At 40.8% G+C, this 13,807-nt stretch overlaps 1 protein-coding gene across 1 annotated transcript; it reads right to left on the bottom strand.

The window, feature by feature from the left end:
• Position 1: 1 nt before the first annotated feature.
• RSPH1 (radial spoke head component 1) lies at positions 2-4,618 on the bottom strand (the record flags this gene model as incomplete). Its single annotated transcript, XM_031062143.1, has 8 exons — positions 4,545-4,618; positions 4,144-4,257; positions 3,934-4,039; positions 2,839-2,929; positions 2,468-2,603; positions 2,099-2,170; positions 450-618; positions 2-30 (listed from the first exon to the last, which is right to left on the bottom strand). Coding segments are annotated over exons 1-8 (774 nt in total), but the record flags the coding sequence as incomplete, so codon positions are not given.
• Positions 4,619-13,807: the final 9,189 nt, after the last annotated feature.

Here is a 13,807-nt window from a genome sequence, read left to right as displayed (position 1 = left end):
CTTCTGGGTGATCCTCACCCTCCTCAGCATCTGAAATATAAGAAATTAGAAATACCAAAGAAAACCAATTTTATAAATTTGCATTCAGTCTCTGTTTCCATGTAATAGCTCCTAAGTCCTACTGAACGCTGCAGCTGTTTTTCACATGAGAAATCCCACAAAATCTTCTTTGTTTATAATAAAGTTTGTATAATAAGCCATGATATAAGGTCAAATAAGTCACAGGCTTCCCAAGACAGTTGTATTTCATGCTATGTGAAATAAAACACATACATATATATTGTGCAGTTTATGAATGGACTTGGAAGTTCCAAATATTCAATACATGGAAAATCACAGGAAAAACAAAACAAAACACAAAAACCCTCTCACATCACTTGATATTAAACCCCTAAAACAATGGTCACCGTAGTCAAAACATGGAGTTTCCAGATGTTTCCAGAACAAACCTAGAGCTGATGGAATTTCCTCCTCTTCAGCTACTCCATCTGCAGCTTCCTTGGGGACTAGCAGCTCCTCATCATGAGGAGACCAGGGTGTTAATTTAGTAATTTCTGATACTTTCCATATTGGTTCAAGAGGTAATGGTGGTTCGTCCTCATCTTCCTCCTCTTTTTCCTAGAAGAGAACTCATGAAATCCAGGATCTCATCCTACAGACAGTAACTACAATGATGGGTTAGTCTACTAAAACCTCCTTATCCGGGATCAAAATGGCAATGGAAGTATTTACAGGTGGAGGAACTTCAGCAGCCGCAAATCTTGGACAAGAATTACCAAGCTCTTGAACCCTGATGAAATCAGTTGGCTGTTACTGATGATTGCTACCTGATGCTCTGTCTGGAAGATGCTGCACCGTCTGTCTCACACAGAAACAGAATGAAAAAACAGCTATTTTTGCCTCAATCTTTGCCTAGGGAAGCACAGTTGAACAGGACATTTGAAAGGATCTAGGAAAGAGTCAGGTTGTGCACAGAGCTTATGGCTCTGAAATGTGAAAATATTTTTAAAATTTTAAAAAATCATGTTTTTTCTACAAATATGAAGGAGTCAATAATTGAATCATCGTCTATATTATTAGCTAATTTCTTCTCTTTTTTTTTTAATGGGCTTTGTTCTGTTATTACTTCAACTAAAGCAGAAGGGTAAAATTTAATCTTTAGTGACAGCACTGTCCCCTACTTTAAAAACTCATTTAAGAATTCCCAACTGATCTAAGGAAACACACATTACTTTGGATACTCCTATAAATCTGACACTTAATTTGAGGATCTCTTGCTTTCAGCCAGAAAAAAAAAGCAAAACAGTCCCCAAGCTTTGCAAATCTCTATCACAATTGAAAGGATTTTGATGATTATTATTTTATCCTTCAGAATGATTGCTGCATCACAGAGTTTTCAGAGTCTGTAACAGGAACTAATGTGTCAGACAACAGAGGTAGCAAACTCTAAGCTAAACTGTGGCAATTTTTAAAAAAATCAAACAGTTATATTAAAATATATTTCCTACTTCTGTAGCAATTCTTGCATCATATCAAACAGATATGTTTCAACAGATAAGCATTCATGCATAAAGAAGGGAAAAGAGACTTTGATCCCAACCACTTCCTACAATTATAAGCTGTGGATATTAAGCTCCTAACATGATCAGAACAACAATTGTACATATTTCTCAAACATGACCCTGCTGGAAATTACTGTTTGTATGCATAGCACCAAGCAGCTCAGAAACACAAAACATATTGCTCATTGTTTTCTGGTGTTGAGAAGAAAATGCAATAGAGGCTAAATGTGTTTACAAATATTTATATTCCTCTGTAATTTGAAGCTTCAAATGTTTTGGGAAGGTCCTGATTCTTTTTAAGCAGAAAGGATTCTTGTCTGCAAGCAGTACAAAATCACACCTTGTACTTTTCAAAGCTTACACAGTAGAAAACATTAAAAAAAGCAAAATGAAATCTCATTTAGTTCTTAAGAATGCATGAGTTTCCACCCTTTTTGACTCATAAGATCTACTTTCACATCACTGTCTGTAAGGCATTTTATGTATTCCTCAACAATAGATTTGATTTACTGAGTGCTCTTGCACTGTTTTTTTACCTGCACTGGTTGTATGTATTCACCATGCTGCTCACATCCAATATCAAAGATGAATTTGCCACGACCTAAAGGCTGCATAAAAACACAAAAACATCAGGAGAACTGAACAGGCAATCCATTCTAAGCACAAAAATGTAAAATATCCTTTACTACAAATTCCATACAATAGTCAGTAACACTACAGTTTGAAAGCAATGTTGCAAAGAAACTTGGCATTGTGTTTATAGAATAATTCAGTTTTATGTGTTACACTAATGGTACAGGAAATACTACAAAAGATCAGAAGCCTAACTTCTTATTTTAAGCGGAAATAGGTCATAATAAGGCAATTTCATGCTAACTGTTCAGATGAATAGAAAGCACACTTACCTTTCCATTGAGAAACCTGCCCTTAAATCTGTGGTTTAGGTGGATAAGTTCAGCTGGTCCGTTCTGGATTCCATTTACCCAACAACCAACATACTTAGATCCTGTCTCTTTATAGACATATGTGCCTTGCCCATGCCTAGGGAGAAAATAATAATTTTGTTTTATGCCAGTGAATATTACGAATTTAGGCTGTTGTTTTAATTAAGATACTAAAACTGTATTAATTAAGCAGCTGAAACTACTCAAGCTGGACTAAATTGCCAAGGTCACCCCTGGATCTCATTTGCTGCAGTCAGACATGCTCTGAAAATAATGTTTGCATTTTAATGCCATTGGGTGACCTGAAACATCCCTGTGAGAAGGAAACAAACCTCTTGTTGTTAGCCCATTCTCCAGTATAGGTGTCTCCATTTGCATACAGATATTCTCCATAGCCCTGTCTCTGGTCATGCACCCAGTCTCCTTCAAGGACAAAAGGATAAAAGCAGTGTGAGAGCTGGTTTATTTCACAGTAGCCAGTTTGTAACATTATCATACAAGTATTAGAGAAAGAAAAGAAAGCTATGGCACTGCTGGGATTCCTCACTATTCCTTACACCACTCCTTACTCGAAAGTAGAGTCCCCCAAAAAGTTGCTCTTTTTTCATCAGTCTGTTCCTCTCCACAACTATTTATGCTGCTGCCTGATCTCCCTTTCCATTTTTCCATAATTACCTGCCTTCATTGTCACTCTCTATTACCATTATGAACACATAACAACCCAGTCCTGTCTTTGAATTGGGAAATGTATTACAGTTGCATTAGATAATGTGACATTTTCACATGAATTTTAAAAGGAGCTACTTTAATTTGACTCATTTGGTGAAGTTGTCCTGTCAGTATTGGGGCACATCTATTCAAAAGGATGCTAAATGGTTTTTATCTTAATTATTCTTCTAATCAAACTTAAAATAAATTAAAATAAAAACAAAAAAACTCAGTGCATATGTTCCTGCAAGGCAAGATTGGGCTGCTCTTTTGGCTCTCAGCTTTTAGCCCTCACAACGTGAATGTCTTTTCTCTCCTAGCTTAGAAATTAGGAGGGAAATACTGTCCTTTGAATCTTAACTGATAGATTCTGATTGTTTCAGGTACTCTCCAGCAAGCAGGGAAACTCTAACTTTCATTACTTCTTCAAACTTCAGGCGTCCCAATCCCTAAACAAGGGCTCTATTAAGAGGCCTATTTTTTTCAATGATAGACCTAATAAATGTCCTAACATAAATCCCCATATATAAACCCCAAGTTTCTCAGAATAAACAGGTAATAAGAGGACAATATTTTGTAGAAATATATGTTGGAAAATATCTTGAATCTTCTTAAAATAAGACATTCTCCACTCTTTTCATTTGTGGAGGGAGGAGGAGTGAGGGGGGAATGTGTCCTTTTGGCTACAGAAATCCTTACAACTGTGTTCATTGCTTTACCTGCATATTTCGATCCATCTGGATAAAAAAAGACACCTTTGCCATGCTTTTTGTTTTGAAGGTAGTTCCCGGTGTAGAGAGCACCGTTTTTAAACCGGTAGGTCCCCTGAAACACATTTGATACAGATGAAACACGCGTCAGTTCTCACCCTTGTTTCAATACAGAGCCCAACTGCAGAAGCAGAACCACAGCCAGGCTCGGTATCTTACATGTCCACTCCTCAAACCATGCTCGTATTCTCCTTCGTAGGTGTCACCATTGGGCAGCCGCGCCTTCCCGAACCCGTGCCGCTGCCCTTCGCCATCGCGATCGCCCTCGTACTCCTGCCAAACGGGAGGGAAAGGGTTAAAGGGCTCGGCACAACCCAACCCACCAGAGGGACACAGGTGTTTGAAGAAAGCTGCTCCAGCTCGGCTCCAGACCCCGGCACCCCCAGGCTTCTTGGCACAGAGCTGCAAAGCGCGGACGCGTGGTTCCAGACCCGGGTTAGCAGCAGGGCGGGTGGCACAGCCGTGCCCGGGGCTACGGCTGTTCCTTTCCCTTTCCTTTCCCTTTCCCTTTCCCTTTCCCTTTCCCCTTCCCTTTCCCGCTCCTCCCGGGCCCCGCGGACCCCGATGTCTTTCCCGGCCTCCCCGGACTCGGCGTCCTCGGAGCCCGGGTCCGACATGGCCGCGGCGTCGCCGTCGCTGTGACAACCGAGCGAGGCCTGCCCGGGCACCCCAACGCTAACCCAGGGAAATAAAAATAAACTCTCCAAGCTGCTTGTTAGAAAGGCGGCATTCGTTGTGAAAAGTGCATGTATTTTATGACTGGCTTTTCGCAAATATTAAATGAATATTATATGTGTTGTGTTAGAAAGTCATGCTTTATTAATTCTCCTGAGTAGTGTGTTAAATATAGTTTTAGGTTATAAAAAATGTTAAAATAGAAACTATGCTATGTAGGATACTTTTCTTTAAAGAAAGGACTCGCACCGAGATAGCAGCCACAGGACACCTGAATAGGTCAGAGAAAAAGAATTTATTGCCGTCTTATCAGAAGAAATGAACTTCTTCCCGTCTCAAAGGCGCTGTCAAGATTCAGAGGAAGAAGTTGACACTGACCAGACAGAATCCTGTATTTGAATGGAATTTATGCATCATGGATGAGGTGTATGAATATGCAACAGGCTATTGCTTTTAAGGGTTAATCCTTTGTTAACGGGTGTCCTTTTTTGGGTTTGTGCTACCCAGAAAAAGGTACCTGGATGTCTGTAACTCTTTGCCTTTATTGTCTCATATTGTCCTAATTCAATTTGTCCAAATTATTATTACTCTAATTGTATTACTATTTTTATAACCATTTTATTACTATTAAACTTTTAAAAATTTAAAAACAAGTGATTGGCGTTTTTCACATTCATGATTCAGTGTTGAAGGAACATGGGAATGACTCCCTGCAACATGCATGTCAGCCATCAAAATGCTTATCTATTTATACATTTCAGTGAAGAGATTAATGTTAATTAGCTTATAATTCACATAGGTCTCTTCATTAATTAGTATTTTGTCTTCTACTTGTTATTGATTTCTCACTTCTCATGCTAATTAGTCTGCGTTTTTCAGTCTTTTTATTATCTTTTTTCCCAGATAGGGCATTTCTGCTTTATGTAACATGGTTTATAAACTCTGTTCAGCTGTCAACAATAAATTTCCCTCCCAAGCTCTGTTGACTTCCTTCTCGAGGTCTGAGAGCAAAAAGTATGTCAAGCCCTAAACTCTTAATTGGTTTTTCTAACACATAGACATCACCCAGAGTTGGCCAACAACTGTTAACTATTTCACAGATTAAAGATCTTCTCAACATTTCCCCCCACTGCTGCCCAGGCTCCTTTTAAAACAGTGCCAGACTCTGTTCAGTGGTGCCCAGCATCAGGATGAGGAACAATGGCCATGAAATAAAACACAAGTTCTACCTCAACATGGGGAAGGATTTCCTGAGGGTGTTGAGGGTGGCAGAGTTCTGGAACAGCTGCCCAGGGAGGACACAGAGTTCCCTGTCTGGAGACATTCCAGACTCACCTGGCTGTGCTCTGTGTCACTGCTCTGGGTGACCCTGCCTTGGCAGGAGTTGGACTGGGTGATCTCCAGAGGTCACTCCAACCCTCTGCCTCTTGCCCTCAGCTTTTCCCAGCCAGTGCCTTCTGTGTGTTGAAACTGGTGACAACTGGGATGTGACCTAAGACCTCTCAGCCTTCTGAGAGCTCCCAATAGTTCACCTGGTCTGGCCTGAAAACAACATTTTAGATCTTAAACCCATTCCTCCACCTAGATTCTTTCATTTTTGGGCAGGTTTATTGATGTTCAGAAATATCAGTCCACTTTTTGTTTTCTCTCATACAGGAGTCAGGCAAATCACCTCACCATCACTTTGCACAGTAATTTAATGATTCACAAGAGGAGCCAGGCAAGGATATGCTTGGTGAAAAGCAGTGAGCTAGACAAGCACTGGGCAGAGCAGGGGATGCTTCTGAGGTAGACAGGATTGGCAAGTGGCTGGAAAATGGGTGGAGGTCACCTTATGCCCTAAATCAAAGCTCCACCACCCAAACCAGAAGATAAACAGGGTTATCACTCTACAAAGATACACCATATTCAGGTGGGTTTCTTCCTTTTCATAGGTAGGAATCTAAATAGCCAATATTTAAATAATGTATGAATAGTAATAAGGTGTCATTTCTGTGGCAAGTCTGTTTTGACTTCAGTTGGGTGAAGATGAAAAAGGAAGAGACTATTGCTAAATACCTCTGTGTTCACAGGAACCCTTCCAGCTTCTGAGTTAACATCCAGTTACTCATTTGAGAGCACTTTGCCTTTGAAGCAGTTAAGAATGCTGAAATTAAATTTTGTTAGCTGGCAGAGCATTACACATTTATTGACTCTAAACTGATGCTTATTTCTCTTTCCTGCACACTCCCAGCATTTGACTAGGGAAGCCTAATTTGCATAATGTACTGTTAGTAAGCAATTGCAGAATATGCAAACTACTGCTCTGCTCACCTCCTGTAGAGCTGACACAAGTGCACATCTTGGTGATGCCTCTGTTTCTCCCTTGCACCTAAGATTGGCTTAAATTCTTTTAGCTATGATAAGGTAATGTCTCTAATTATAAAACTGCTCACTTGGTCTGTCATGGCAAATTAATTCTAAGCAGACACTGAGGCTCAGAGTGACAAGGGAATTAATGTTTGGAATGCATAGGGAGGTGCTGCCTGCTAAATTCGAGGACAAAAATAACGAGACGTGTCTATTGCCCTGGAAGGTGACGTGGCTCAGGGAACAGCTGTGACACAAACAGGAAGCAGTGACAAGACACCAGTGACAAGACATCAGAGCAACTCCCCTGGATGACCACTAATAATGATCACTAACTGCTCTTGCTTATTGTTTCAGAGTTTTGAAGAAGGAAAAGAGTCTGAAGCAACTCAGTTTTCTCGAGAAACAGCTAAGAACTCTTTCTCTATAGAAGTTAAACTGCTCAGCACCCAGAAGTGGCAGAGAGAATAAATGTCTTTACAACAGGATCATTTTACTTAAATGAGGGAGGCATCATTTAAAGTTTTCTATACCTAGAAACTGTCTTGTGAGGACAGCTACAGCTTATATATAATTAATGACAAGAAGACTTTATTTTGTATTTTCTTGTCTTCTGGTTGAATTTGGATGCATTTCAATGTCAGATTAAAGTTAATCTTCAGGTATGTCACTGTTTAAAGATTTCTTGTCTTCTGGTTGAATTTGGATGTATTTCAATGTCAGATTAATCTTCAGGCATGTCACTGTTTAAAGGAGGTCTGCTATCATTCTTATTTTCCTTTTTCTTTTCCCTTTTCTGTCAAAGGACCAATATTCCTAAGGTCCTGCTGATCTTGTATACAAATTTCATTTGTCCAAAGTCCCGAGAGGGTAATTTGTGCTGATTACCTGCTCTGCCCTTGCTGCTGGCTGAGCTGGCAGCTGCCAGCAGTGCCAGTCACCCTGGCAGGGACAGCACAAGCTGCCAGAGCTGTGAGTGACCCTGAGGAAGCTCCTGGTTTGAGTTTGACAGGAGCCCCACAGGGAGCCAGAGCTGCACTAAAACCCAAAGCCATTGCTGCCAGAGGTGCTTAAATACAGAAAGACAACACCACAGGGAAGGAAAAGGCTGCTGGAATGAAGATGTCAGAAGGTGCCTCCTGTGGGAGAGGACAGCCCTGGGTGTCCTTTTATCCTGCCTTGCACGTCCTCACTTTGATTTTAAGCTCCTCTTTTGATTTTCAGCTCTTCTGCAGAGAGAAATGGCCAAAAAGCACTTTTAAGGCCAGTTATGCTCCTGTTTCTCCTTGGAGTTTACTTTCTCTTAGGAGGGGGACACTTTTGCAATTCAGGCATTTTGCAGGGAAAATGCTGCTGTGCCAGGCCTGTGAAACAACCTGAACACTTCCTTCCAGCACTGAGCAAGCTCTGAAAACACACAATGGACATTCAAAACCGCAGGACTATTTGTTGACCTATGTGTTTCAATCAGTGTCCTGCTTCAAAGGGGTGATAAAAATCTAGCAGGGTGCACACACAGCCTCTGATGTGCTAAAGGCAGGATGGTGCTTCATTCCCACTCAGTGCATTTGGGAATTCCTGCCCTCAGGAGCTCACTGATGTCTGCCCCTGTCCTACCATGCATCCTCCTTCCAGGGGCAGTGCCTCCTGAGCCAGCTCTTCTCCACCCTGCCAGCAGTGGAGCTTTAGGGAGCTGCTTTTTTATCTTCTGCCACCAAAATTAACAGGATAAGTGGAGATAATTTGCCTGACTCACAGGTTGGTTTCCTCACTTCTCACATTACTCAACCATTCCTGACAGAGTTGGTGACTGGGAGGGCCAGTCCTTGGCACTGAACTCAGTTTGAGTTTTGCTCTGGGCTCAATCACAGATGCAGGTGATCCTTCATTGCTTTTGGTAGGGCAGACCTGGGCAGGATTATATCTTCTGACAAAACTTTAAAGAACAGAAATCTGCAAGGAAATATTTTTTCTCCCTCTTAGAAGACAGTAATTTCCATCTTTCTCCTTATAAAAGTGTTTATGGCTGATAACAGATATTGGCAAAGTGTCAACAGGAACTGTCAGGAAAATCTTAATGAAATGAGATCTGTTCCTCCTGACACTTAAATATAAACCAGATTGTTTTCAACAGCCTTTTTGGAGGAGAAATGTGGAATTAGAGAATTAAAATAATATCCTAAGGGAGTTCTTGTTTGGGAATATACATTCCAGGTCTTTTTAATATTCTGCAATATCATCAGGCACACTTTCAATATTTTCTGAGATAATGGGAACAAACAGTGGACAAAGTGGAATTTACTGTCACCAAGCTCCATATACTATGTTTTTTCATCCAATTGAGAATTAAGCAAGATTCTGAAATGTCAAAATCCTTTGCAAAATGGGAACTTCTCTCCACACAACTTTTAACAGGCAAAATGAAATGTGCTTACCCTGTGTGTATGCCAAGTAAAGATAGCCTCTTTTTGTGCTCATAACTAAGTCAGAAGAACAAGCAAATGACCTTTCTAGCCACTCAGTTTACAAATGCCTCCTCCAAGTACAATTAACATTGCATATCCTGAAGGCAGGACGATTCAAAAACCTAAGTTTGTGTGAAAGCCATTCTTGAAATACAGATAATGCTTTTTTTGTCTCTTAGCTAAATATGACCTTTCATTTCCCTCCTGCAGATTATCCAAGGGAAAGTGTCCTGTTGTATTTACATCCTGCCTCCCATTTCTCTGACCTCACTGCTCAATTTGAAGTACAGCCTGCATTGCATTCTTCAGACATCTGGGAAAATTGTCAGGTTTTTTCCTTTTACCTAAGGGGTCTTTTCACTAAAGTGCAGCGGGGACATACAGAGGTCCCTGTGGTTCCATTTAGGAAATTGTTGCTGATGTCTTTTGTCAATACTTCGACAACAGTCAACGTTACTAGTGATACCAAGAAAGCAGTTGGCACTCATGAGATTAAAAAAAATAAATCTTATGGTCAGTATAAGAATAAAGCAGCACCAATATCACAATTATCTCTATTTTTCTGTGGAAGTGTTTTTGGGTTTTTGGGTTTTTTTGGTTTTGTTGGTTTTTTTTTTGGTTTTTTTTTTTTTTTTTGGTTTTTGGTTTTTGGGTTTTTTTTTTTCATTATATAAAACCCCAAACCTAAGCTTCTTTATTCAGGCAGAGCTTGTAATGACATAAAGCTCAAGCAGCCCAATCCTTTTGTCTATACCCCCTGAAGTCCTAATCTGATAATTCAGAATTAATTCAATAGACAATAATGAAATGATTGAAGTAGATGGGACTGATTTGCTGTCTCCTCATTCCTGTCAGCCCAAATACCTTCCAACATCCTCTTCTTATTCATGACTTGCAAGACAATTGCTTTAGTGCAAGCTCTGTTCTGGTCTGCTCTCTATTTTACCATGATTCTGGTATTTGGTTTCTGCTACAATATGCCTCAGTGCTCCCTTTTCATCTCACTACCCTTCAGTGACCAAGCCTGCAAGCAAGGAGAAAGGAAATCTGCCAGCAGCCTACCTGCCTAATTCACTCTGTTTACTCCTCAGCAATTGTTTCTGTAGCCATATCTTGCACTTCCACCCAGTTCTCCAGGAAATCTAAGAGTAGAAATAAGGGCAAAATAACAAGAAAAATGATCCCGTTTCCTGCAGGAAGCAGAATTAAATTCTTCAAGATAAGTTCCTCAAAACAGATTTGCATTTTTCATGGGCCATGGTTTACATGATGTTTCACAGGTTCCATCTATAATAATGCAGCTTGGTTTTGTTTTGGCTTTGGTTGTGTTTTTGTTTTAAATTCTGCATTCTCAGAACATTCTTGTTCATTTTTCTGTGAGCAGGTGGCTGAAGGTGTGAGAGCTGCTCCAGGGAACTTCCATCCCTGCTCCAGCAGCCACTGATCCAGGCCACATGCAGCAGCCCTGCCCCTTCAGCAGATCCCCAAAAAACCCCACTGCTGCTACAGCCACTTTTTTAACAGATCCTTCCTTAGTCAGCATGAGATGGTTTAATCCCACTCTCCAGCCCTCTGGAAAGCCTTGGGCAGAGTCAGAGCAGGCAGAGTCCAATAGACAGCTCACAGGTTTCAAATCAATGCTTTTATTTCTAATTGTCTCCTCCAGGCTGACCAGTATCTATCTTTATGTAGGCATCTTCACACAGTTTCACTGCCCCTCCCTGCCCATGTTCCACATGTTACAGGGTGTTTTCTTCATAAATCATCTTTAGAACTCAGGTACTGCCCTGTTCTGCTGGGGAAAAGCCTGTGCTGGCCCAGTGGTTGTGTCTGCTGATGTCTTTTCCTAAAGCTACCAGCTGGTGATTCCCCCTGGATTTCTGGCAAGATACAAGCAATGAAAGTACCAGTGTGGAAATTCTGTGGTCATGTTAGTGTGGCACTGAGCCAGCACTAGAATTTCTCAGGCAGGACATAATGTGCTAATTCAGCTTGACAGCTTCCAGCCCCTCCAAGTGCCCATCTACTCCCAAACACACAGACACAGCCTTCAAAGCCTCTCTTTTTTTTGGCTCCTTTGGATATTTTTTTTTTGTCTGCCAAAGCTTGATGGCAGGTTTTATCTGGATTGCACCCAGTGCTGATGTCAATTGCTTATACAATATTCCAGCTGCTCTGTTGGGAAAACAAGCATGTAAAACTAATAAAGGCAACCAAAAACCATGATTATATCAGTCCTCAGAATCCTGCTAGTTGTCAGGAATAAAGTCTAAGTAAATATCAATTTTTAGATAGTCAAATACCATTTAACAACCCATTATTATGTAAATGAGTTATGAATTTTTTTATTCCCCTAAGACAAAGCGATCACTCTGTGGGCAAACAGATTAGTCTTTTCCAACTGTGCAATGATGAATCATAAAAGATATTTTTTATGCAATATACTGGAAAGAAAATAAGTATTTTAATCAGTAAAGGGATGCAGTTGTTGGCATCCAGACCTCTGCTCAGCCAGCATCACCTCTTCAGTGAAGGAAAGATGACACTGACATCCACTGACTTCAAAGTGTTTTGCTTTGTCTGGACGTGAGGAGTTAAGAGCACCACTTGTGAAAGTAAAATTTAACTGTCAACTGGGAAATTAGATTATCTCTTCTGAGAGAAGCACCATCACAAGCACATGAAAGCATCTGCAAACTCATACACCTTTACTTCTGTTTGCTTTTGCAGACAAGAACTCATCCTTTTCTATTGCCTCTGGCACGAACACTGCCAGGGCTTAAAAAGCCAAACCACTGCCACACTTTTTACCCAACACAACAATTTCCTGGCCCAAACCCTTCATTTGTGTTTCCTTCTGGAAAGCAACTTGCAAAGCATGATTTCTGTTTGTTTTTTCTGTGAGGCTCTAGATTACACATGTTATTTTAAACCTTGAGGGTGTGTGTGTTCTGTTTTTTTAACCATGCAGATTTCCTTTTATCTCTGCCCGACCTCTGGCCCCTCTGTGAGGTTGTTGTGCAACCAGCAGCACCAGCTCCTGCTGCTGCCTCTCCCTGTATTCCCACTTATTTCATGGCTTCTGGCAATTGTAGCTGCTGGTGACCTAGGCTGGCATAGCAGAGACGGCAGCTGTGCCAAGTGTGGCAGCCAGCAGGTTTCAGTGATGCCAGGGGAATGGATTACAGGAAACATTTATTTGAATGGGAGATGCAGTTTCTACTTTAAGTATGAAAAATATCAGGATTTTCTGGGGCTGTTTGGCTCATGCTTTTTGCAAGCTGCTTGTAACAGAATAGTAAGGTACTCAAGCAAGGTTAAATTCTTTAAGGAATTAAAAAAGGGCCAAGGCAATGAGGATTTCACATCATGATGAATAGTTGTGATAATTTGGGATGGCTAACCATGTATACAGATGCACTGTGATGGGTCTGACCTTTTCTGCTGTAAGAAGACAAATCTTTTTTCTTGTGTCTTATTTTCTTTTTTTGTGTATGTGTGTGTCTGTGCACCAGTCTGAACAGACAGTGCCTGGGTTCTTCTGGTGCTGGTGCAGAATTGCAGCCACATGATTCATGAAAATCATCTCCTCAGAAGGTAAGATTGGTGATAATCAAGAGCAGTGCATTAACTTTCCAAGTAGGACATTTGTAGCATTTGGAGAAACCATCTTTTTTTAAATCTCTGATTCACATGTTAAAAATCTCAGCAAGAAAGATGGAATCAATCTTTGCCACCAACAAGCTTCAAAGCAGCAGATTTTACAGCACCCATGGGTGTTTGCAATGGTTCAGGTAGCACTCTGAGACCCTGATTCTGCAAATGTGAAAATAAGGGTGAAGGGTTCCTTTACTGCCTGGGAGGAGGTGAAGGAAAGGTGCCCTGGGATCATGGAGCAAAGCTGAGCACATGTCTAAGTGTTTGATATTCGGAGCCTAAGGAACATCACACTGGGAGTCAGAGTTTCTTTTCTTGGTATTCCCAGGCAGTGCAAGATGCGAGGAAAAAGAAAACAACATCAGACACTTCAGTGAGGGCCTTAAGGGGGTCATTTGTCAGGGACATGGTGCTCTACAAGGGACAGACTTACAGACATAAATTTAAACCTGCATGAGGTAACTTTAGCAGCTATTCAGTCTTGGATGAAGGAAATAGCACAGGGTTTTTTGCTCTGGTGAGGTGGTCATGATGAAGAAATATACCTGCAGCAGGAAGTGTGCATTTATGTAAATAAATTGACCTTTGATATAGGGTTTCTGAAACACTGCAGGATCAGGAAACTGGGAGACAGCTAAAGTAAATGCATTCTTTCTGCTTTAATGAAGTCCTGCTGA

The sequence above is a fragment of the Geospiza fortis genome, unplaced genomic scaffold, assembly GCF_000277835.1.
Source record: "Geospiza fortis unplaced genomic scaffold, GeoFor_1.0 scaffold17, whole genome shotgun sequence".
Lineage (NCBI taxonomy): Eukaryota > Metazoa > Chordata > Aves > Passeriformes > Thraupidae > Geospiza > Geospiza fortis.
The sequence above is the reverse complement of the archived record's forward strand: the minus strand, read 5'-3'. Positions and strand labels throughout refer to the sequence as shown.